At 48.6% G+C, this 23725-nt stretch overlaps 7 protein-coding genes across 7 annotated transcripts; 3 read left to right on the top strand and 4 right to left on the bottom strand.

The window, feature by feature from the left end:
* Positions 1-1075: 1075 nt before the first annotated feature.
* On the bottom strand, positions 1076-1336 carry N7517_007243 (uncharacterized protein; the record flags this gene model as incomplete). The annotated part of the gene is made up of 2 exons (XM_056724973.1): positions 1076-1227; positions 1279-1336. 2 exons carry the CDS (start codon positions 1334-1336, stop codon positions 1076-1078), a joined length of 210 nt encoding a protein of 69 aa, XP_056581223.1.
* Positions 1337-2290: 954 nt separating this feature from the next.
* On the bottom strand, positions 2291-4562 carry N7517_007242 (tryptophan synthase; the record flags this gene model as incomplete). The annotated part of the gene is made up of 3 exons (XM_056724972.1): positions 2291-3977; positions 4034-4343; positions 4427-4562. The coding sequence occupies 3 exons, from the start codon at positions 4560-4562 to the stop codon at positions 2291-2293; spliced, it is 2133 nt and encodes a 710-aa protein (XP_056581222.1).
* A 459-nt stretch (positions 4563-5021) lies between these two features.
* Positions 5022-6775, bottom strand: N7517_007241 (uncharacterized protein; the record flags this gene model as incomplete). The annotated part of the gene is made up of 4 exons (XM_056724971.1): positions 5022-5744; positions 5818-6360; positions 6445-6591; positions 6653-6775. 4 exons carry the CDS (start codon positions 6773-6775, stop codon positions 5022-5024), a joined length of 1536 nt encoding a protein of 511 aa, XP_056581221.1.
* Positions 6776-7548: 773 nt separating this feature from the next.
* Positions 7549-11098, top strand: N7517_007240 (putative MFS transporter; the record flags this gene model as incomplete). Its single annotated transcript, XM_056724970.1, has 9 exons — positions 7549-8046; positions 8098-8158; positions 8225-8457; positions 8510-8906; positions 8964-9095; positions 9803-9914; positions 10032-10124; positions 10181-10742; positions 10799-11098. The coding sequence occupies 9 exons, from the start codon at positions 7549-7551 to the stop codon at positions 11096-11098; spliced, it is 2388 nt and encodes a 795-aa protein (XP_056581220.1).
* A 155-nt stretch (positions 11099-11253) lies between these two features.
* Positions 11254-12210, top strand: N7517_007239 (transcription factor domain-containing protein; the record flags this gene model as incomplete). Its single annotated transcript, XM_056724969.1, has 1 exon — positions 11254-12210. The coding sequence occupies one exon, from the start codon at positions 11254-11256 to the stop codon at positions 12208-12210; it is 957 nt and encodes a 318-aa protein (XP_056581219.1).
* Positions 12211-12666: 456 nt separating this feature from the next.
* On the bottom strand, positions 12667-15043 carry N7517_007238 (putative C6 transcription factor; the record flags this gene model as incomplete). The annotated part of the gene is made up of 3 exons (XM_056724968.1): positions 12667-13744; positions 13813-14643; positions 14688-15043. The coding sequence occupies 3 exons, from the start codon at positions 15041-15043 to the stop codon at positions 12667-12669; spliced, it is 2265 nt and encodes a 754-aa protein (XP_056581218.1).
* A 3067-nt stretch (positions 15044-18110) lies between these two features.
* Positions 18111-23613, top strand: iml1 (GTPase-activating protein IML1; the record flags this gene model as incomplete). The annotated part of the gene is made up of 3 exons (XM_056724967.1): positions 18111-20620; positions 20665-22795; positions 22852-23613. The coding sequence occupies 3 exons, from the start codon at positions 18111-18113 to the stop codon at positions 23611-23613; spliced, it is 5403 nt and encodes a 1800-aa protein (XP_056581217.1).
* Between the last annotated feature and the right edge of the window lie 112 nt (positions 23614-23725).

The raw sequence follows: 23725 nt of genomic DNA, 5'->3' as shown, positions 1-23725 counted from the left end.
GGATTATAGAGCCAAATCAATTTAGAATTGATTGATGAGATATGAGTGAGCGTCGCTTTATTACAGGTGTTGGGTAATTGAACATGATACTCAACGGAGGGTTCCTCTATCCAGTATTCATATTCCATTAGAGACATCGAAAAGAGAGGATAGGGGTGCACAAGTGTCCACTCCGTGTGATCTAATCACTGTAGGATCCGGAGTACCATTGGAAGTATCTACCTGTCAAGTCGCACTTACCGAAACCTGGTAGATATGACAGGAGCACGTGCCTTCCGAAGTTTCCTACGAACCCTGTCGATCATAAGAGTTTTGTCTCTTAACATCTTCGCCTTTTGACCTTCACCCTTTCATATCTTTATCACCGAGAAGAATCGAGCCGGCAAGCTGGTTTGACTGGCCCAAAAGAGAAGGGGCCGCACAACGGCCCCCATCAGCACCCATCATGTTGACACTGGTTAGGGCACTGCTGCCATATCAGCTTTGGTAGCAGATATTTTCCCCATGCTTCTGGGTTAGTTATGGTGAGATTGTCATATGAATTTGTCACTGTACAGGATCTGCAGGATCTGCAGAATACATGCTGACCTATGGTGCAGTTCGTGCCCGGTCAGAGCTCTGGAGGACAGCAGCGTCCGCAGGGGCGGCTGTCGAAAAGCAATGCAGAGAGTAAGTAATTTTCTATGTTCTTGAAAATGCGCCCCAGATAATCGACACACTGTTCTGGCTATGGCTCCGTTTTTACATTGTCTGGCACACCTTTTCCGTCGTTGTGGACCACATTATGGTTCCCCTCGTCATTATTCTTGCAAAGAAGGCCTACATGTTTATTCTTAATATCATGCTCTGTAGCTACTCCTTTTATGGGTGAGATCACATTGAAGACTGATAAATTTGACTTTCGAAAGTAGAAGTGCTGTTTCAGAAGTCAAGACTACATATTAAGATATCCTCGTAGACTAGAACGTGGCTATGGCCCTGTGCAGCTCACTGAGAAGAAAATTGTTGATTTCCGTAGCCTCTGCTCATCCCCATCTTTCTGTTCTATTTCGCGTTTCGCCTTGCTGTTACCCTTTCACCGCGTCCCAAAAACGAGAAAGAAGCAGAACTCTACCCACAAAACGGTCATGGCCATTCGTTTGGCTATACCGATCCCCTCCTTCACGAGCCGGAAAATTTCAGCCGACACGGACTCTTCCTGGTCCCGGGGACGCAGGGAAATTGGAGCTAAAAAAAAGGGTTAGAAAGACACCTGGAAAGAGAAGAGACCAAACTTACCAGCAGAGGAGAGAGAGAGCTGCAAAAGACAGTTAAAAAAAAAGGATAAGACAGGCATTGTGATGATGTGATGTGTTATTGATGCCTACGTATGTTTCGAAATGATGAAAGGTGAAGATTCGAAATGCGCTACGAGATTACTCTGTACACTTTAGAAGTAATGGCTTGTAGGGAAGGTATGACTGCAGTGGGTTGTTAGGAAGGTACACTCATCCTAAATACAGCGATAGCAAGTATCATAGGTACAACAATATCCATAAAACCTTGGCAGACAATCAGCCAGACCTGTCTCTCTTGTTTGCCTTGTCTTTTGGGTCAATCTGCCCATAGCTTGGTGGCGCATCAATCATATCAAACGGGCTGTCATAACTATCACAAACAAGCCCCTATATTACGACTCGCATGATTCGATGCCTTGCAAGTTCGATTATTTCTTTACGACATTGTTCCTTCAGTGATTCCTTATCTTTTTCAGAAATATCGGAGCCTCGAGCTCTCCGACAACATCCACATTCGAATGTATAATGTCCAACCTGAAAGGGTGATGACTTAATGTTTCGTATTCCAACCTTGCAAGGTTGGAAAGTTGCTTAATTAGATCCGATCATAAGGTCAATACACTTTGGCTACGCAAGACAAATGAGAAGCCAATTTCTGTAGGTAAATACTTCTAGTTTATTCATATTCCCTCAATCTTATAGAAATGCGGGATTTGTGTATCAGAACACTTTGAAAGTAGATTTAATGAAACTTGGCATCAATTATATTGTCACTGCCTGAGCTAGACATACATGAAGGCATTACTAGAGGGGAAGCTCAGTGCCATTTGCCGTTACAGGGTAGAGATGGTCTCTCTGCAGTTCTCGCACGAAGTTGGTCTTCTTTTTTGGATATCAAAACTGCGCGTCTCAAAGTAGCCATTTTCAAGAGCCGATTTACTGTTAGGGCTAGGCCGTGAACGTCAAAGGACTTCACAATTCATTAACACTGTCCACTCAACCAAAAGAACCCTTTAGAGATTATCAACTCTGAGAGTAGACAAAACGTGAGCAACAGTCTGCACATCCTTATCACCCCGCCCACTAAGGCAAACAACAACATCCCGTCCAGGTCCCAACTTCTTTGCAACACGCACAGCTCCAGCAACAGCATGCGAGCTCTCAAGTGCAGGCATAATTCCCTCAAGCCGACAGAGCAATGAAAAGGCCATCAGGGCTTCCGTATCATTTGCCGCAATAAAAGTAGCCCGGCCAGACTCTTTCCAACTCGACAACTCAAATCCAACACCAGGGTAATCAAGCCCAGCAGAGACAAAATGCGTGTGGCGAATTTCCTCGTCCTCATCCTGAGGCAAAGAATTGCGCAACCCGTGCAATACACCGACAGACGCACGACCCAGCGAAGAAGGGTGCTGCTCCGCCAGAGACCCATCACCACCCGCCTCGACGCCAACAAGAGCAACAGATGAATCTTCCAAGAAGGGATAGAACATACCGACGGCGTTAGACCCACCGCCAACACAAGCAACAATCGCATCAGGCAATCTACCGGAATTCATCGCGCCGAATTGAACTCGAGTCTCCGCACCGATGACAGCCTGAAACTTGCGCACGATAGTCGGATACGGATGCGGGCCAAACGCCGAGCCAATAACAAAATGTGTCGTCTTCAGCTCCCTCGCCCAGGTACGGAAGGCCTCGTTGACTGCGTCCCGAAGGGTACCCTTTTTGCCACCACCCGCGGCGTCAACGGGGTTAACCACTGCACCGAGGATCCGCATGCGCAGGACAACCAAAGGCTGGCTTTCAAAGTCCTCGGAGCCCATGAAAACGGTGCATTTAATGCCGAATTGAGCGCATATAGTTGCTGTTGCGACACCATGCTGGCCAGCGCCTGTTTCGGCGATTATGGAGGTTTTGCCGAGTCGTCGGGCGAGGATTATTTGACCCAGGGCGTTGTTGATCTTGTGACTGCCAGTGTGGTCGAGATCTTCGCGTTTCAGCCAGATGCGTGCTCCGCCTGCGTATTCTGTTAGGCGTGGGGCTAGGTGGAGGGAGGAGGGCCGGTTGGCATATGCTGCGTAGGAGTTGATTTCAGCCCAGAAGGTCGGGTCTGCGTTTGCTGCCTCAAAGCCGTTCTCTAGCTCGGTGATGCCTTCGATTAGGAATCCTGGGACATATTGGCCGCCGAAGGTTCTCAGGCGGGTGTTTATGTCTCCGAGACTGGTGGTCTTGTCGGTTTTTTTGGGTGTATCGCCTGCTCCATCATAGGAAAGGTAGATAGTAGTGGAAGATAAGGATTGGGTGGATTGATTTTTTCTTTCTGTTATGACAATTTCATGCTCGGTGCGTCCAGCAACTTGAAGACAGTACTCCTTGACCTTCTGAGCACCAGTTCCAGGAGCCGTGTTTCCCAGTATGGAGATGATTGGGCTGCCGATGACGACCCCTTCAGCGGGACGAGCAATATCGACAAAGCTTTCTCGGGTGTTGATACCGAACCCGACAGCTACCGGGACTAAGTTCTCGGTGCAAGCATGCATACGATGGAGCAGGTCTCCCACACACTCGTACGGCTTTTCATGCATTCCGCTAACTCCCATCCTAGCTGCAATACAAACAAACGAGTCGGCGATGTTGCAAAGCATCTTCAGGTGAGCATTCGGGGTGGAAGAGGCAATGAGAGGAATGTAGGATAGCCTGGGATCTTAATTAGCCGCGTAAAAATGTAAGCCCGGAAGATGAGATCCACAGACCCTTTGGACTTGCATAAATCACGGAACCACATCACATTATCAGGGGGAACATCAACAATAATAAACCCGTCCACACCAGCAGCCTTGCAATCTCGAAGTAGCTTCTGTTCTCCGTAGGCATAGGCACGCACAGGGTTGTAGTACCCTACCAGCAGTACTGGGACAGCTAGACCTTGTTTACGGGCTGACTTGACCATCTGTAGGATGTGTGAAATTTCAACGCCGTTCTCGAGGGCCTTCGCATTGGCCTGCTGGATAGTTGGGCTTTCGGTCACAGGGTCTGTGGAAGGAATCCCAAGTTCGATGATATCTGATCAGATGGTATAATTAGATGATGTTGAATACATGAGGTTACATGTCTCATGAGAGAGACACGAGTAAAATAAAGCCTACCAGCACCCCCGGCCTGCATGGACATCATGATCTCCGGTGTTTCGCTAACGGTTGGATAGCCAGCTGTCACGTATGTGATCAAAGCAGCACGACCTTTGGCCTTGCATTTTGCAAAGGCTTCGTTGATGGCTTCCATGTTGTTGTAGATCGAGAAGACAAGAGTTATTCTGTTGAGGAGGGAGTACTGTCGCAATGTAGTGGACAGGGGAGATAAGAGGAAAATAAACGTGAGAGGAAAGAGGGATGAGAGGGAAAGAGAAGCGAGAGATTGAATCTGCACCTACTTGAGCTTATAGTAACAGCTTCTCACTTGGGATAATTATGTTGGAGGCATTGCCCCTGAGGTCTGCCTGTTTGCTCCCCAGGTCCTCTCTTCCGGCCATATATATTTTTCTCTCTTCTGTAGACATTCATTCAAGGCGTTTCTCCTAGCGATTTTGTCATGATCATAGAGAGGGGACTCAGAACCGTCAGTGTCCCAGATAGGGAGTACATATAAAATGTCGATTATACGTGCCACGGGAAATCAATAATCGCGTCACCAGCTTAAGCACAATGGCCCGTTGGCGAGTCTCCAGCCCATTTGGTAGATCAGCTATTTACCTATCTGTTTACCCTCCTCGCTAGATCCAAGGCTCGAAAACTGAAATTTGCGAATAGCATGTCCCTTCCACATGAGCAGCATAACAAACATAAATGAGAACACCGCAAAGAAAGCCATCATACCATAAACCCAGCCAACATCAACAGCCTCAACCCAAGGATTGATGTAGAAACTAATTGTCAATCCATAGACGATGCGATAGGCACCGATAACAATACCAGCCTCAGCCGGATACCGCGTAAAACACTCGACAACGTAATTCACCGTAACGGGAACACTAGCCAGCGACCCAACAGTGACAACAAAGACCGCCAGAGCTAGTACCATATAGTGCAGATGATACTGCAACGCGGCACCAAAAATGCCCAGCCCAATTGGGTTGATCACAAGACTAGGAAGCCACAGGACATGCAGTCGATACTCGGGTTTCCAGACACCGCCGTTGTACCGTCGCGCCAGTGCGAGTGGCAGTCGATCGTTCAGATAGTGGCCGTAGAATTGAACGACGATGATGCCAATCCAATGGCAGAATGTGAATGCCGCGTTTTGTTCCAGTGAGAACCCATAGCCACCTTCTAAAATGGGTTTCTGGAGCCATACCGGTGTCAGTGCGTTGACGCCCACGTAGAATCCAAAGGAGATTAGTGTGAATATTCCCATGATCATAGTTACAGGACACATTCCGATTAGGAAGGGGGTGATTCCGACTTTGGCCTGTCCGATTAATGTTAGATCGAACTTGATTCTTCTGGTATGGCATAGAGCCTCGGGGTTTCCCTGTACATACCGTCTCTTTCCAGGTAGTCGGCAAGACAACCTTCTGCCCGAAGAAGAAAGTAGCGAATTTACTAGCCAAAATTTCACATGGAATATCCGGGTTCCTTTCAATGCATTCACGGTCGAATCCAGTTTCCTCAAGGAAACAGAAACAACAGATAAGCGTGAACCCTAGCAGACCAACCGTCCACCAAAACTCAACAGGGAAAAACGAGTGCGCAGAAACAAAACCCGAGAATGTAGGACCGGCAATAGTTCCAAACAAGAACGCCATATGCAAAGCAGTAAAAGCGCGGCCTCGCTGATGCAAGAAGAACAAATCAGTCACGATGCGAGGGCCAAGCACTGTAGGCACGGCACCGAAGAAGCCGGCAAAGAGCCGGGACATCACGTATGCGATATAGTTGCCAGGATCAGTCATAACAGCCCCCCAGATCTGGCATACTAGCGTGAATAGCACACACCAGAATATCACGGAACTGCGACCGAGCATGTGAGATATCGGGGCGAAGAAGAATGGGCCCGCGGCCATGCCGGCTAGGGCGGCTGAATTCTGGGGGATATTAGATGGGGTGATACTAAATTTGATAACCGTACAAAGTTCGAAATCTTGGCTTAAATGGAGTTGTAGACGTACTGCGTAGGACTCTTCCAGCTTGGTCTTGTTATACAGCTTCTCCTGATCAGCTAGATTGAGCTGTGCTGATAAAGCCGCAGTAGCGCCGGAAAAAGATGCGAGGCATAACACGGCCAGTATTACATATTTGCGGGTAAGGGGCCAATTCTGGAACGATCTCATCAGTTCATTTTCAGGGATAATGATGCTCGAGGGTCTGCCGCCATACCAGAGGGTCCCGGGGGTGGGCACTAGGTTGGGGGATCAGGACAAGTTGAGCTGTATGGTGCTTTTCCACTGGGGGCAAAGGGGAAGGGGATGCTTTGACATCCAGTACTTCTTTGTGGTCCATAGCTGAATTATATTGCGTCGTCAGATCCTGTATAGTGACCAAGTACCTCTCCCTAGAGCTGAAGTTTGTGGCTATCCCTTGCGTCGACGTCTCCTTTTTTTCCCCCAGACCTGGGACACAAGATACCTTGGCGGGCTAGATTGAAAGCTTTAATTTCGCCAAGCTTTTTTGCCGATATCTTGTACGAGCAGAGGAAAGCTTGCGTGGGGACGTGTCAGCTTGGCCCTGGGGTCGGTTGTAGGGTGTTTGGTGTGTGACATGGAGGATGCATATAAAACACGGGAATCATTTCTAACATCTTCCACACCTAGAACACACTGTGAGGGATTGCACTGAACAGACCGTCTTGAATTTTGTGTGTTGTCAAATGGATGCTGAAATGGACAGTAAGAAAATGGAGGCCTGATATTTCAGGTAGCTAAATCCACAAATGGCGCTTTAATATCAAACTCACACGGTCACTATCATTGAGATTATCCCTGTTATCCCTGATTATTTTGCCATGTCTCACATCTTCATAAGCAAAATGAAGCAATCGGCCACCCACGCCGACCGTCCTATCCGATCCACATCAGAGAAAAACGCTCCACGCGAGAAAAAACCAGGCTTCGGCAATAGCTTCAACATGCCGAGGGGCCTTTCATACAAGATGTCCACTGAATCCTGTTGGATTATTTTCTATGCACATCATTTCACTGCTTTAGAGATGCGAAAATCATAAATCAATCTTTTACATCGACTATATACCATCTAATTCCATCTAACGACCAATCATGGAATCCAGACCAGATCTCGAGTCCCAAAAACCAACCCCGCAGGTCGATTCTCCTCACGACTCGGAATCAGAAGATGACCTCGCCCTAAAACCCCAGGCCTCGAATGCCTATGGCATCCCAACGTGGCGCAAATGCCTCATCCTCTTTGTCGTCAGCTGGATGACCTTGGCTGTCACATTCTCCAGTACTTCACTATTGCCCGCAATCCCGGAGATCGCTACCGAGTTTTCTACTACATCGGAGATTCTGAATGTCACTAATGCTGGTGTGCTGATTGCCATGGGCTTCTCCTCTTTTATTTGGGGCCCACTCACCCACTTATTCGGGCGTCGCAATGCCTATAATGCAGCTATCCTTGTGCTTTGTGCATGCTCGGCCGGTACCGCCGCAGCGATCAATTTGCACATGTTTATCGCAATGCGTATTTTGGGAGGCTTCACGGGTACCTTCTTCATGGTTGCTGGGCAGACTATTCTTGCGGATATCTTTGAACCGGTATGTTGGCTTGATTTCGATTGTCTTCTGGTTACTGACAGGAATTGATAGACTGTGCGTGGAACAGCTATAGGCTGCTTCATGGTTGGATCTGTCAGTGGGCCTGCAATTGGTATGTTAAAGTTTACCATTATATCTATGCGTGTCATTGGATCTAGGTGGCTAACTGTTTAATTAGGGCCTTGTATCGGCGGCATCATTGTCACGTTTTCTCAGTGGCGCATTATCTACTGGCTCCAATTTGCGATGACTTTACTCGGCCTCGTCTTGTCTCTTCTTTTTGTGCCAAGTATCCAAGAAAAGAACCGGGTCATAGACTCCGACAAACCCTGGAAGCTTTACACTGTCATAAGCATGTTCAATCCCTTGCGCATCTTTCGTCAATTCGTGTATCCCAACATCTTTCTTGCAGTAAGCATTGTCTGCCAGTACTAAAATTGTGTGACTGACTAACAAGTAACAGTGCCTCACATGTGGCCTTCTTTCTACATTCCAATATGCACTTCTCACATCAGCCCGCTCAATTTTCAATCCACGTTTCAACCTGACGACTCCACTCGTCAGCGGTCTATTCTATCTCTCCCCTGGAATAGGCTTTTTGATTGGTAGCGTCGTTGGCGGCAGGCTGTCCGACCATGCCGTGAAGAAATGGATTCTTAAACGAAACGGGGTGCGCCTACCTCAGGATCGACTGAACAGTGGCCTTGCAACCCTTTTTGGGGTCCTCCCAATTGCAACCTTAATCTACTGCTGGACCTTACAGGAAGAAGTGGGCGGTATGGTTGTGCCAATTATCGCCGCTTTCTTTGCAGGTGTAGGGCTTCTGGGTGCTTTCAACGGGCTGAATACTTATTCGGCTGGTGAGTGTTGTCTGTTTAATACATTACGTATTCCCGATTTAACAATATATCTTGCAGAGGTTATGCCGCATGTTCGTTCGGAGGTCATCAGCGCAAAGTATGTGGTGCAGTATATCTTTGCTGCCGCAGCGACGGCAGCTGTTGAGCCAGTAATCAGTGCTATCGGAGTAGGATGGACATTTACAATCTGTGAGTTTCCCAATAATATCATGATTGAACCATATCTAACAACCTACTCAGGCGTATTTTTCGCTATACTAAGTGGTTTCCTTGTGCTTGCTATCACAAGATGGGGCATTGATATGCAGCGATGGTCTGAAAGGAAGTTCAGCCTCGATGCGAAGTCTTGATCACAACGATATGACGCTTTTCTTCCCACTTGCATTTATGTTTTTGCATCATAGGCGATATGAAATGCCTGCATGATAGAGTTGGTTTATAGATCGCGATAGACATGACTCAATCATTGTGAATAATAATAGAGTTTGATAACATAGTCTTTTGCCATACGGAGACACCAAAAGGAGAAATTTTAAACCATTTCAAGACACATCATTTATTCCTACTTGGGTATACATTATATTATGCTCACCTGGGCAGACCTCAAGATTCCAGGGTAGCCCAGCAAGTCGATTAGTCAGTTCCAACTCGGCCAAACCCCGAACTTGCCGAATGCTCGGGAAAGACTTTCCATATCTCCGACCGCATGCAAGTTTCTTTTTTGCGCAATTTGAAAAGCCCGAAAAATAAAGGATTTGTCAATATGGCACGAAAAAGGCGTGCTCTTACACAAGATCAAGAGCAGGAAGGTCGGGACTCCCAAAGAAGGAAATTTGTTGCGTGCGTATTCCAGACACTTCAAGCCGAAGCCACCGACCACTGATGCACATTAATAGCTGTCAAAGATGCCACTCGCATAAAATCAAGTGTTCCGGAGATCAGCCGTGTAGCAAATGCCACGCGGTGGGACTCGCTGATGAATGTGCATATGCTACTCGAGATCGCCAGGTGAAAGTTAGTGAGAAGTATGCAAGCCAAGCCACAAAATATTATTAGACCAAGCCTTTCAAAAGCTTGTTCATCACACATGTCAGACCAGAAGCTAAACTAGTCTTCTCCAATCAGCTATCTAGATCAGATCCTTGCAGAGAATCAGCGGCTCAAGGAGCGGTCGATCACTTCGGCTCAAGTTGCCGAGACCAACGACCCCTCGCAGAGGTAGGCATCCCTTGACTTTCCAAACATGACCCGCAACATACTAAGGTGTAAAACAGACGCCCTTCCAGAACAGCAGATGTCCCTGATGGAACAGGCATACAGAATCCATTGATTGGAGATCGAGCCTGGTTCCACCGATATGATCCCTCTTCGCCACCCATCTACATCGGCGAGGCAGCATGTTCAGCATTCGCAACACGGTTTCGCCGTTTCTTGTCAGGGAATAGTGCAATGCCACATATTCCCCGAACACAGTACGAGCGTGAAGAGACAATCACCGCAGCGAATGAAGCCGATATCCAGTGGCCGAGTCTTCACCATGCTCGGTTGTTAGTCCGGATAGCAATCCACCAGATTGGGCATCTGTACCACCTCATGATGCGCAAGTCAACATTAGATAAGCTGGAAGAGATTTACCAGACACAAGACTTTGACTGCACGGCCAGCAAGTGTAAGTTCTTCGCCCTGTTCGCCTTCGGACAGGCGTATTCAATCCGATCCGAGCCCAATTCTGGCTCCAGGGTGCCAGGCACGTCATACTTTGCTCGATCAATGGGATTGGTCCAGATGCTGCCGGAGAGAACCAGTGTTACACATTTGGAAACTCTGCTATTGTTGGTATGTGGCTCAGCATGTACTATTGTTCGACATCAGGAAACTTACCATATCCCAAGTCTCTTTTTTCATACTATCTCAATCGGCGTCATTCAGCGTACATCCTGATCGGAAACGCCATGCGGATGGGTTTGACTATCGGCTTGAACCACAATATCCCAGAATCACAGCTCATCGACCCAGTAGAACGCCAACACCGCATCCAAATATGGTGGACAATCTACATCTTCGATCGGATGTGGGGCTCCAAAATGGGTCTCCCGATGCAAATCCTCGATGAAGATATCCACGTCGACATGCCATCGACCATCTCCCCCGCTGGCGCCACGAAGAAGAACTCTCCGACTCAGAATACATGACGGCCAACATCAAGCTGGCACGCATAGTCGGCGAGACAATCACCAGACTATACAGCCGGCGAAAGTACCAAGAGACCTTCCTCCAGCGCGTTCAGAAACTCCTCAAAGCCCTGAAACACTGGGTTGAGACGCTACCTGAATCACTTAGGCTAAACATGGAAGATCTGGAATCGAGCAAGAAACCCATCGTCTCCCTCCATATGGCCTTCAATCAATGCGTGATCTTAACTACGCGCCCGACTCTACTACACCTCCTGATGACACTAAGCAAAAAGAACAAATCCCACCCCAACGCTGTCAATAATACCAGCAAGATCGGGATCGGGATCCGGACCGAAAACGAAGACGAAGACGTATCAGTCTCCCAGCCCGTCCTTACTCTAAGCGAAGCATGTATCCATGCAGCGCGACACTCTCATTCGATGATCCTGACACGGTGGATCAACGGATCCATGCCGACTTTTGGCTATTTTCACGCCCACTACCTCTTTTCCTCGGCGTTGATCTTGGCAATGTCCAGCTTTGTCCCGATCGGCAGTCCGACGGATATGACGGGGTTCGACTCAGCGCTAGATCTGTTACGCTCCATGACCGAGAACGGAAATCTGGCTGCGGCGGAATTTTATCATAACCTCGAGCAGGTGAAGGTCTGTTTGGCTGCGTATCGGGGAGTGAGGCGAGGCGAGGGGAGTAATGAGTTGGCTGCTAGTGGGGGAGTGGCGCTTAATACCAACGCTAATGCTAGTGGTCATGTTCCTTCTGGCGTCGGTGCACAAGCGTCTGGGCCTTCGTCGGATTTAGCAACAGCTACCTCTCCATTTTTGGACACCTTGCCACTGAACCCATCGACATCTATACCCCAACCGTCGTTACCGCCGACAACACATGATATTCTTGCTTCTACCACTACCCAGCCTGTCCACAGTCATGGCATCGATGCATATGCCTATCCATTGAGGGATAGCGTCAGCGGGTACACGACCGAGATGGCGTTTTTAGAGCCGACCATGCAGGATTTCTTGGCGCAGTCAGATATCGACCTTGGGCTGTTGCATCCTGTTGATACGTTTTTCAACGAGGCGGAGAATTTATATACATGTCATGAGATTTGATCGGGTTGGCCACGGCAAATGAGATATTCATAATGATATGCCCCTTGTAGGGTTGGTTGTTCTGATCTGAATTGTGTTGACAAGTGACTCGACCCCATAATGCCTGGAGGTATCCAGGTAAAGACACTCTATCGTGTGTGCCAGAGAAAGATGCTTGCGAACAAATGTAAGAGGGCAATTTTAGGAAAGACAAAAAATGGTTGATATAAGACACAACCAGCTTAGCGAAAAGCATTGAAGATAAACCGAAATCATAATTGAGACATCACATGAAAATGCATTTTCAGCGTCCTAAGGGACACGTGATAGATAGAACAGGCTGCATGGTATATGTCGTTAAAGCCAGCGAGTAAAAGCAGATAAATCGCTCAATACCACTTCCCCCCCCCACCAATAAATCTGGGGTATAGATCAAACTCCCATAACCACATGAGACGAGTTGAAAAATGCGTGTGCCTAGAGTTCGGTGTCAACACCGAAACCAAACTTCGAACCATGCCGTGAAAGAAGGTCCATGCAGATAAGCCAAGCTCGCTGCGAAGAAAGGTCTTTGGCCGACATCTCCTCCAACCAGCGAGTTGCTTTGTTGATCTTCTTGGTGATATACACAGCCTTGGTGGTGCCTATATGAGTGCGCGTGAACAGCTCGGTGAGGAGGATGGTAGTCGACTGTATGATGTTGTGCAGGATGCACCACCATGGAGCGACGCCATACAGCCAAGTCAAGTCTGGCTCCTCGGGCAGCAATTCGAGTATTTGATCTGCCATCTGAACGCACAAGGCTGCCATATGGTCACACACCGTTCCCGAAGAGCTTGCTTCAGAGGACTGGGATAGACGGCGGATACAGGGCTGCAAGATTATCAGCTTGGTGGCGTAGAATCGGAAAGCAAGACTAGCACGCTGGTGTAAAAATTGATGAGTTGTGTCTGCCGTTGTAAAATCAAACTCCGCCGGGAGGCGAGACAACCAGTTATCAGCATGGTTGTTTAGCGTGGAAATGGCAGTTTCAATCTCATGCCAGGACTGCCGCATTGCTCTAGGAGCATACAGGACATTAATAGCATCCCGTAGGAGATGAGCTAGGTCCACTGCATACAGAAAGTACAGAGAGGAGTTTGGTGTCACGTTCTCTGCCCACGTCTGACTAGCCCTTTCTTCTTGTTTCTCATTTCCCGACCATTGTTGTCCCAGGGTATTCACACCCTCCCTTGGTGAAGCCTCCGTGACATGGGAGATCAAAGAGGTGAAAAAGGCACTCCGGGTCCTTTGGTTGGTAATAAGTTGCACAGCACGCGTATCCCAAAAGTCCTCCTCTGCGAAGGGAACAGGGAGCGGGGTGGAGCAAAATATGTCCCCAGTACCAGGTGGACGGCCTGTCATCTCACATAGCACAATATCCAACATAAAGAGCGCCCACCAAACTCGATATCGAAGTTCTTTCGAACAGTGTGTGATGTTTTCGCTCTCGCTCCGAATGTTTAGACCCATAATCGCCGCCGATTGAATCGCCATTCCAATGAGTCTCCATGACCTAGATGAGCAGATCCCACAGATCAGAAATCAATCATGCAGAAAGAGACGAGGGAGAGGGAAACCAACCTGTTAATTTGGCCAACCGATAGGAGGTAAAAAGCAGCCAAGCCCTCCACCTGTGCCTGTTGCAAGTCGGGATGCTTTAGCAACATGTTACCTGTATTCAGCCTCCACGCCCGTGCAAAATAAGTCTGATGGGCATCGCAGTTTGCTTGGGCCTGATCGACGAGAAAAGAATGTCTGGTCGCAATGGCAAACACCAGGTTTAGCACTATAATCCATCGTTTCCCAGGTCGCACGTTCGGATTCGCATAGAAGGATCGATACTGATTCAGAAATATTGCCTTTCCAATAACCGGAAATGTAGGATGAACGACGTGAAAGTATGTGTCAACGAGCCTGTTAGCGATTTGTTGTGGAGGCCGGCGTGCGAGGTCGATATCATCGAGAACCAAAATTTCCGAGTCATCTTGGAAGTAGTTCACTGAAGAGATCGAAGGGCGTTCGGGGGTCTCTTTGGTTATTTCCAAACTGTTATGATCAAGGTCGCGTTTGAGTCTGTACAACCATGCCATCTGGGAATGTTCGCCCACAAATCCAGTTGCCTGTACTTTCTCGTCTCCGTTGAAGTCATCTTCGGTATAATCTACAGTCCCCGAGGGGATAGATATACCAGCATATGCAGGAGAAAGTACCGAATGGTTGATATGACCTGATGGGTGGGTGAATACGGCAGGGGTTTCGGTAGGGGGAATGACTTGAGTGAGCGGAGTGCGTGCATTTAGCTCCCTCAGTGTCTGCTCGACCTGCTGGGCCGACGAGACATCGAGCTTGGGATAAATATCGCGGAGCAAAGCGTCAAAAGTTTCAACACGTGTAGTTAGATCGATCAGCTGCCTATCACCCGTTAGAGAATATTGAAACCGCGAAAAGTCACGTACTTCGCCATCTTTTCCCTTTTCCGGTCGCCATACGAGCACTGGACACCGGAATCCAGGCACCGATGACAGGCTGGACGGTGGCCACTACATTTGGCCTTTTGTTCACGGCAATTTTCGCAAGCCCGACTGACTCGGCCACTGCTAATCCAACTACTAGATTGTGCGTTCCGGGGGATAGCCACCTTGGCATTCACGCGGTCGCTGTTGAATAGAGAATTATCACGGCTATCACGACCAGGAATAGTTTCGGTAAACTCGACGGGAGAAGGTTGCGGGTATCCAGGCACAGACCAGTCGTAATTGAATTCATTTTCCAGATTCGGATATTCGGAATACGGGGCAAAGTTCTCACTCATATCGCCAAATATCTTCAAAAGGGTTTGATTATCGGAATGGGTTTGAGCGAGACGCGAGCGAGACGCTAGCGGAACGTCGACTCATAGGCCACCCTAGAAGACCGCGGAAGAAGAGACCCCCACCCCCTTGCACAATAGTCAAAAAGTCAAAAAATCCCAAAAAAAATACTCAAGTAGAAGATCCCCCTACAGTGGTGGGTTTTGACCGAAATGGGGCCTTCTGGTATGCCGGCGGTCTTTGCCGGTTCGCCACTAAAAGCAGCGGTAAGACCAATAAGCGCTTGGCTTTGCATTTGGGACGGTATTTTTTTGACACGGCATGGATATTGTACTCCGTAAACCCTTTCATATTGTGAATAAGGACTGTATCGCAAGAACGGCATATGTGATATGTATGAGCCTTTCGAGGTTTTCCTTGTGTTTGAAACATCCAGAATTTCCATGCCCATAATTGCATGAAATCTGCTCTCTGATATGCCACGCGAGACTGATGTTTGCCCTGTCCCAGGGAAAATTCCCTCGTGACATTGGAGTTCCGAATCGTGTCGCCCTCTTTCGGTCTAAGAACCACCACCCTGGTTGAAGACCTGACATGATACATCATGAATCCATTTCATGATGCAACATTTTTTGGTACTCAGAACTGAATACCGTCCGCGGTGAGGTTGCCGCCTGGGTTTTCTCTCCCTTCAAGGCTCCTAGAAAGGTTTGAACTAGGGTCGTCGCTGTGCTTTCAGACCCCAGAAACACGAAAGCTTATAACAGGGCTTCCCTGAGTCAAACGTTCAATGCTTTTTTTTCAATCACATCGTCTTCTTGCCCTTCCAATTTACCTCTGTTTGGGTGGGTCGGTACTCGTTCGACACCAAAATGGAAGACCCACCGATGCCAGCAGGATCATTCATACACCTGAGGCAAGCAAGACAACAAATCATCACGAACCCATTTATAGAAGTTTCTTTTGTTGGATTTCCGGGTCTCTTGTACCAATAGGTCAGCAGGTCGTGTTTGACTGCGCGATCAGTTTCTGTGGACATTCGGGCAGCTGCATGTCTGCAGCATCGCTAGCACCGCCTATGAGCTGTGGGGCATTTTGAGAACCAGAACTCTGCATTGGACATTTAAACTCAGATATCACTGTAAGTCTGGGGAGAGGTGCCGTAATGTGACCGTGATATGAAGTCGTGGTGCCCAGACCCCATTGCAATATGTACTCAAAACTGGTGCATGTGACTGAGCCATACAGTGTTTCCACGAGGCTACGAGAGTGGCTCTAATACCCCGAGGGCATGTTGGAAGTATGGACGAATCTGCAATCTTGCTGGACAAGGGTCAACCCGTGAGTGCGCCACCCGGTTACATCACCGAGGGCTTAGGTGCATGAAGTAAGAAAAGAGCCATTGTCATGAGCAATGACTTGAAAACAGAATGAGAGGGGAGTTCTTACTTGCATGAGAAAAGTCTGACTATTAATCGCGGTTAGGCGATTTCGGTTAATTTTGACGCGCTCCGCAGTCCCATAGTTTCACGACACTGACAGTTGCCGTGATATGCACCAGTGCATGGATCTGGACATCAACGACAAACTCTGACCATCGAGTATGAAGCATCCTCAAGACATTCCAATTGGGTACTAGCAGTTGTAATTTCGAATCTTCAAGGTGCTCTGGGATGCGAAGATAGGGATGGACTTGGGAGCAATGCGCCCGTTGCTCTTGCTTTTTTTTGTGAGTGCAACACGCAAAATTTCACAATCGTTCGGTGCTCATTTTTCTAAGGAACCCCTAGGGATCAATTGAAACAAACCAAGATCTCTATTAAGTAACGAAGAGTGTTGTTCAGATTGGGTTTGGGAAACGATGGACATGGGCCACCCGGAAATCAACTCCGCATGGTATGGAACCAATTAGGTATACTCGACGGGTCCTTTTGAAGAGACCAATATCGTTCTCCGCCCTGTGGTTGGGCAAAATTCGAATTTTCGATCTAAGCCGATCAATGGCGTGGACAATCTTGTGGAGGAAATTCAGCCACCTACGTCTTTGGTCTGCCTTTAATCTACTCAACTTGATTACGACCAACAACTAATAAGACAATCGCTTGCCATTCCTCTGTGGTAGCAATGGAGAGAGCCATGCCAAAAACAAGAATGAGACTATTGGCTTATATTTTGCCTCTTCGGTCAAGCTGGCGTCTAGTTAGGCATTCCTCTGCTACGGAGTGTTCATGTATGTGCGCGCACGCGCGTGTGTGAGTGCGCGTGTGAGACTCCAAAATCAATGGCTCGATCTGTGATATAAATGTCGATTTTAAAAGGCCATTAGGGCATGGCACCCTATGGTCGATCATTTCAGCCCTCATCTAACAGTTATTACAATCATAACCTATGCCCGTGCGCGATGCAATCATGCTTACTACTGCCTACATCTGTTACTATTTACTATTTACAATGCTCACCTTGCCTCCAAATATTTTCGTCTGCGCTGATCACTTCTACTAGGTTAATCACACCTGGACATGCGATTAACCGACCATTGTGATTAATCCAGTCCACCGGAGAGACGATTTGCCTATCGTAGCGCGAGCTACAAAACTGGGCCTCAATGCCTCGTGCCTAGATTGCCCAAGAAATATGTGCCAAGCTGTCTGCTAGAAAAGTTTATCGATCCCGTGTTAAAATGCAGGGCTGGCTCTAGAAATCTACAATTTGAGGTGCGCAGGACTAGGAGTTGACTGCTAGTTCCCCCCAGAATTCAACCATCTTTGTTTTGTTTTTTTTTTTTTTTTTTTTTTTCGTTGGCTCTCTGGATAGCACGGGAATATACTATCCACTGGGTCATTTGATTCACTTCGTATGATATCTGGAAATCAACGGCTGCTATTGTAGGATAGGACATAAATCGAGGTCTATAGTTTGCCTCAGGCATTGGTGTCATGTGACCGTGTCGATTCACGTGATCGTCATATCTCCCCTTTGCAAAGGCTATCTCTTGCAAGAACTCATGGGCGCATATTGGTATTTGAATTAACAAATTGCAGTGGAATGCAAGCATAAAGGCATTTAGAAATGTCTTTGCGTGGGCCCATGCGGCGGTCGCACCTGAGGCAAGTGAGCGCGGCGAGCTTGGAGAGCAGCTCCACCCACTCACTGGAGACTTCGAACCGTGAGCACGACCACGACCAAGCCGCAGATGATCGGACTGTCAGGCTGTCCTCAGCAAGCTGGACACGACATCAATGTGCGCTTTGGGTGCACGATGAGACGTTTTCGCGTGAAGAGATTTTGTTGAATCCATCGGCTTTCGGCGAAACTGAAGTGCAAGTTGGGGATGTCGTCGAGATCCTGCCCATGCGGGGACCTGGTGATGGTGGCTATTCTACCCTAAAGCCCGATGCCGCTTTGAAAGCTGCCCGCGAGGGTCATGCGGAACTCAACTCGGCCTCCCAAGCGGATAGCACCTCGAAATTCAAGACTCCACTACAGAGCCGTTGTCTATTTGTGGTGAAGGCCTTACCGCCAGAAACCAAGGCTCGAAATCCTCAATTGGAGATTTCAGTGACAAACAACATTGCAAACATCTTTGGTTTCAAGAACAGAACGCAAGTTCTATTATCGATTGTGGATCGAGATCAATGTGCGGCGTCTCATGTCGATATCGCCTTTCGCGATCAGTACATGGTCCGATCGGACATGTGGAGACTAGTCATGTCGGAGCTATCAGATAAAATCATATACAAAGGACAAAAGATCATGTTTATGGGGAGCATCAAAGCCACTGTCAAGAACATCTTCATCCGAGAGAAGAAATGCCTCTCGGGATATTTCTCGCCACAAACGATCCCTATTTTCCGAAGCGAGTCCGCCAAATATGTCCTATTTATCCAAATGTCGAAAGAAATGTGGGACTTTGACTCGGAGGGAACTGGCGACATCCTCTTCAGTCGGGTTATCAATGGCTTCCTCCCGGAGCTCTTCAAGAGATGGGCTAACTCGGACGCAAAACATCTGGTGACCATTGTGTTGTTCACTCGAGTCGAATATGATAAGCCCAACAATCCAAGTCAACCCAAACTCAGCGGTGGGAACTTGAACAGCAAATCCGGGCCAAACAAAGTTCCAACTCGAGATTTCTACCGCGTGGTAGTCAATGATATGGCAAGCGGTCATTGGACAACCATTCTAGACGAGCTGAAAAGAGAATTCAGGACCTTTTTGCGAGACGTGTCAATCCTGAAAACGGACGACATTGATGCTGCATCTGGCAGTGGTATCAAGATCCCCTCCAAGCCAAACATGGCGACCATTGCCGGACACCCAAGTTCAGCTCTACGGGGAAACATCCTAGAGGCCATTCATCTCGCCTCTGCTCACCTGGCTTTCGACCATATCGATCGAGACATGGTCCACACTGGCACCTCGATCATTGTCATCACCCCCGGCAGCGGTGTTTTCGAGGTCTCTTACGAGTCCTTGGCTTCTACAACAGAAGCCCTTGCGAACCGAGGCATAGCAATTGACTTGGTCTGTTTGAGTCCGATGCCTCTCCATTCTGTGCCGCTCTTCAAATACCGGGAGCCAGTGGAGCGAGATTCTGGGGATTCGGGAGGAGCTAGATCCAGTGGGGCTAACAGGGATAGGATGCCTTCCGAGATACATCATTCCCTGTCAAGCGTTGTGAGCAGATCATCATATCTTTCTCCAAGCTCATACCTGTCTGCAACCAGAATGAGGGAACGGGCAACTCCTCAAGCCAAAAATTGGAGCTTTGGTATTCCTCATTGGCTTGACATCTCCTATTGGAACCCTGAAACATACCGAGAGGCCCGGAGAATCTTGAAAAAAGACCCAAACGCGCCCATCTCGCTTACCGTCACTCGGCCATCAAAGGCGTTCACGCCACGAGTCCGCATGTATGAGATCCAAATGATGGGGGTCATGGAAAGTGAACAAGCGAATATCACAATCCCCTACCTTACTGAAGGGCGCGGTGGAACAAGACCTCGTGGATCTTGGCCCGGTCACAATTCGGCTAGTCGTGCTCCCCCTAAAACCCGTTTCGCGAATCCTTCATCTTTCAAGGCACAACTTAGTGATAGTCTTCGCCCGGGGTCGTTTATTCAAAGCGCGGCAGACCAAAATGAATCACAAACTCGAGATACGCTGAATTCACGCAAGACAGTGATGTCCTGGATGGACCAATACGATGAAAATCTTTTCGCTGTCTCTCCGAAACGGCACCAGGCTACCAAGGCGCCCAAGGCAAAGCGACCCAGTGAATCAGAAGTCCAGGCTGCTGGGGGCGGAGTGCATGAACGGTTATCTGCCCGCTCTATCACACGCCTCCGTCATCATGAAACAAATCCAGCAGACGAGAATGATTCTGTGCACTCTGGGCCTCGAAGAATTGACTCGAATATGACTACACCAAGAAGCTCAAGCTCGGGCAAGAGCATGTCTCCCATAAAACCAGCGTTAAAAAAGACGCCGGCGCCAATGGCCTCACGGATTTCTCGGACGATTAGCTTTGCGCTTCGGGGCTTGAGCGCTACTCCCCGAGAGCCTCGGCAAGCACAGGGGTCAATGTGGAACATGCCAGCGCTCTGCCCATGACGAACCAAAGGACTCCTGCCGGGTCAATTTCCGATTCCAGGAGTATCACTTCTTTGAGCCCGTCAGAAACAGCATCGACTACATCAGTCTTCGAGGTACTTGGGACATCTTCAACGCCCACCAAGTCTTCCCAGACTCCTGCTAAACCGATTTCCATCAAAATACCTCCCAAAAATCCACCAAAGGAATCTGAACAGCCAGAGCAGGTGGGCCCCCATGGATCACTGCCGGTGGAAACGGCAACGAACGAAGTCGGTCGGAGCCATGGTGAAGATCATCCGAACGATCACAAGATTGAAATCACTCTCAACCATAGTCCACGCGAACCATATGTGCGGAACTCCCCGAGCAAAGCTTTGTCTCCGTGGGTCCGATCTGTCAACCCATGCAATACCCCTAAAGACGTGCTGCGGGATACTAGTTGGTTTGGCCGTTGGCAACATGCGTATCCTCGCCCTCCACATGTGGCTGTGGTAAAGTGGAAAAGCTTAAAGTCTCCCGCGGTGCTTCCGCTGACGACGGAAGAGTTCCCGACAGCTAGTGTGCTTGCTTCCGACTATCTACAGACACCATATCGTGTCTTCCCAAATGAAGATTCCGAAGGCATTGAAGCACCAAAGACACGTGGAGTACTTTTACGAGAAATGATCTCGCTGCGGCTTTCTCATGGCTTCCAAATCATCGTTGGAAAACATGTGGCCGAAGTATCCGCGCAGCCCGCCCTTGAATCATTGAACGTTTTCGATTTCCGAGGTCTAGAGCGCGACGGACTCACAATGTTTCTCTCCAAGGGCAACACTATTCATCGACTTGTCTGCGTCCAAGATGGAGAAGTTGAAGTGACCCGGTTCACGCATCAAAACTATGCGGTAGTCACTTCTCCCAGGAAGCCTACCTTTACTCTCTATCAACCGGCGATGAAAACAATCTTGAGCGCGGAATACGAAGTGAAGGATATCAAGCTGGATCCAACCTCCGAGGAGTACAACTGGAACTATGCCGATAATTATGTGGCTGGTCATCGAGACTATCTCCAAAACCCGGCACAGCAGCTGCACTTCTGGCGAGTCCGTTACGTCTTGATTCCGCTTCAACTTCATGCCAATTCTCGGCGCAATTTGCAGACTTCCCATGAGGATAACGAGGAAGAAATTCATTTGCTCGGGATCAGCCAACTGACCCATATCTGGCAACGGTTCAAATACGTGTCGCCAGAGGAAAAGCTTTTCGAGACGTCAAATCCTAAGCGAGACCAGAATCCTTTGAACATCATGTACCAAACACGCAATCCATCAGAAATTGTAACAGCAGAGCTGGACCGTTTGCTTCTCACTGATCCAGGACTCGACAATCCCCCTGCTCAGCTCTTACCCGAGTCAGAACTGTTGGACAGATCCAGCATCAGTCTTATGTCGTTGGCGCAAATTATCCAAGGCGAAAAGGGCGTCCGGATGATGGACCGACGGTGGCATTGGAGGTTACACTACAATTGCTTCATCGGGTTTGAGTTCACAACCTGGCTGTTACAAAACATACGTGATATCGATACCCGTGAACAAGCAGTCAAATTTGGCAACGAATTAATCGATCATGGTTTGTTCCAACACGTAGAGAAGAGGCACAATTTCCGAGATGGCAACTATTTCTATCAAGTATGTGCCGATTATCGTGTCACTCGTCCAGAGTCTCGAGGAAGTTGGTTCCCTCAGCTTAGACCAGACAAATCGATGCCGTCGACACCTGCCATCGGGAATGCCAAGGACTCTCCTGCCAGCCTCAAAGCTCGATCAGACAGCATCGACGAGCGCATACCACAGACTCCCAGCACTCCTTCCAGGGCGAAGAACAAAGTCGCTATCATGCTGTCCAAATCCATGAAATACGATGTTGATCCGCGCAAGCGGTCGAATCGTCCGGAAGTGATTGACCTTCACTGGGACCGACTACATAACCCCGAGAATTGCTTCCACATTGAACTCAGCTGGATGAGCACGACCCCCAAGCTGATTGAAGATACCGTGCTTTCTTGGGCCTCGACTGCCGACAAATTCGGGCTGAAATTAGTTCAGGTGCCGATCGCCGAAGCTTGCGCTATCGACAAGACGCAGCCATTCCGGAAACCCTACCAGATCAAACTCAAAGTCCCACCCCCAAAGGGCCATTACACACAGTGTTCAACAATGCGTCGTTTGCGCAGCCAGGTCCACCAGATCGTCTTTACTACCAGAAGGCCATATTGCGGAAGTTTGATTTCGTTCTAGACTTCGAAGCCTGTTCTGCATTCCCAGCAGACGTCGAAGTATCCTACTCCTGGGGAAAGCCCGATTACCTTTACCCGCAATTCATCCATCGAACCGGTAGCATCCTGGCGCAGATCACCGACGAAGGCGATTTCCTCCTCCTTGCCAATCGGCTAGTGAGTACCCGCAGCACGGCGAGTCGAGACGCAGGCCGTTTCGAGAACCACAATCGGTCCGACTTCCGGGGCCGTGCATCGAATCACGATGGACTTGACCGCATCTCGCCTCGACTTTCTCCAATTACCCGGCCCGTTCATGACATTGGCAGCATCGGAAGCCCACTTACCCCATCCGGATCAGCAACCATCGACTCGGCAAACCTGTACCGGGCTCCGGAACACATTCTTAACGGCCTGGCCGAGTTCTGCAGTGATGTAGCCCAATTGGAGCAATTCTACTCGGAGTCGCATGCTCGTCCATTATCCACGAAGGTGGAGTCGACTACCACAAACCTAATGGATGCATCGATCCCGTCACTTGAGCTTCCTGCCAGCGTAGTCAGTCATCATATCTCACCGCCACCAGGATTTCCATCCCGGATCACCCGTGAATCGCGCGAAGGACTGATGTCACCGGAAGTTACGCGTGCTAGAGCTCGCGGGGAAAGTCTCAGCTACAATGCAAGCCCTAGGAGTGGCAGCTTACGACCCTTGATCTGACTCGAAGATACCCTCTGATGATTTTGTACCCCATTGAAATGCCATATTAGCTATATTCCTTTTTCTTTTTTTTTTTTTTTCCAAAGTAAAAGCCGTGAAACTCGATTTTATT

This window comes from Penicillium concentricum, assembly GCF_028827145.1.
Source record: "Penicillium concentricum strain IBT 3081 chromosome Unknown utg000002l_segment0_segment0, whole genome shotgun sequence".
Classification (NCBI taxonomy): domain Eukaryota; kingdom Fungi; phylum Ascomycota; class Eurotiomycetes; order Eurotiales; family Aspergillaceae; genus Penicillium; species Penicillium concentricum.
The sequence above is the reverse complement of the archived record's forward strand: the minus strand, read 5'-3'. Positions and strand labels throughout refer to the sequence as shown.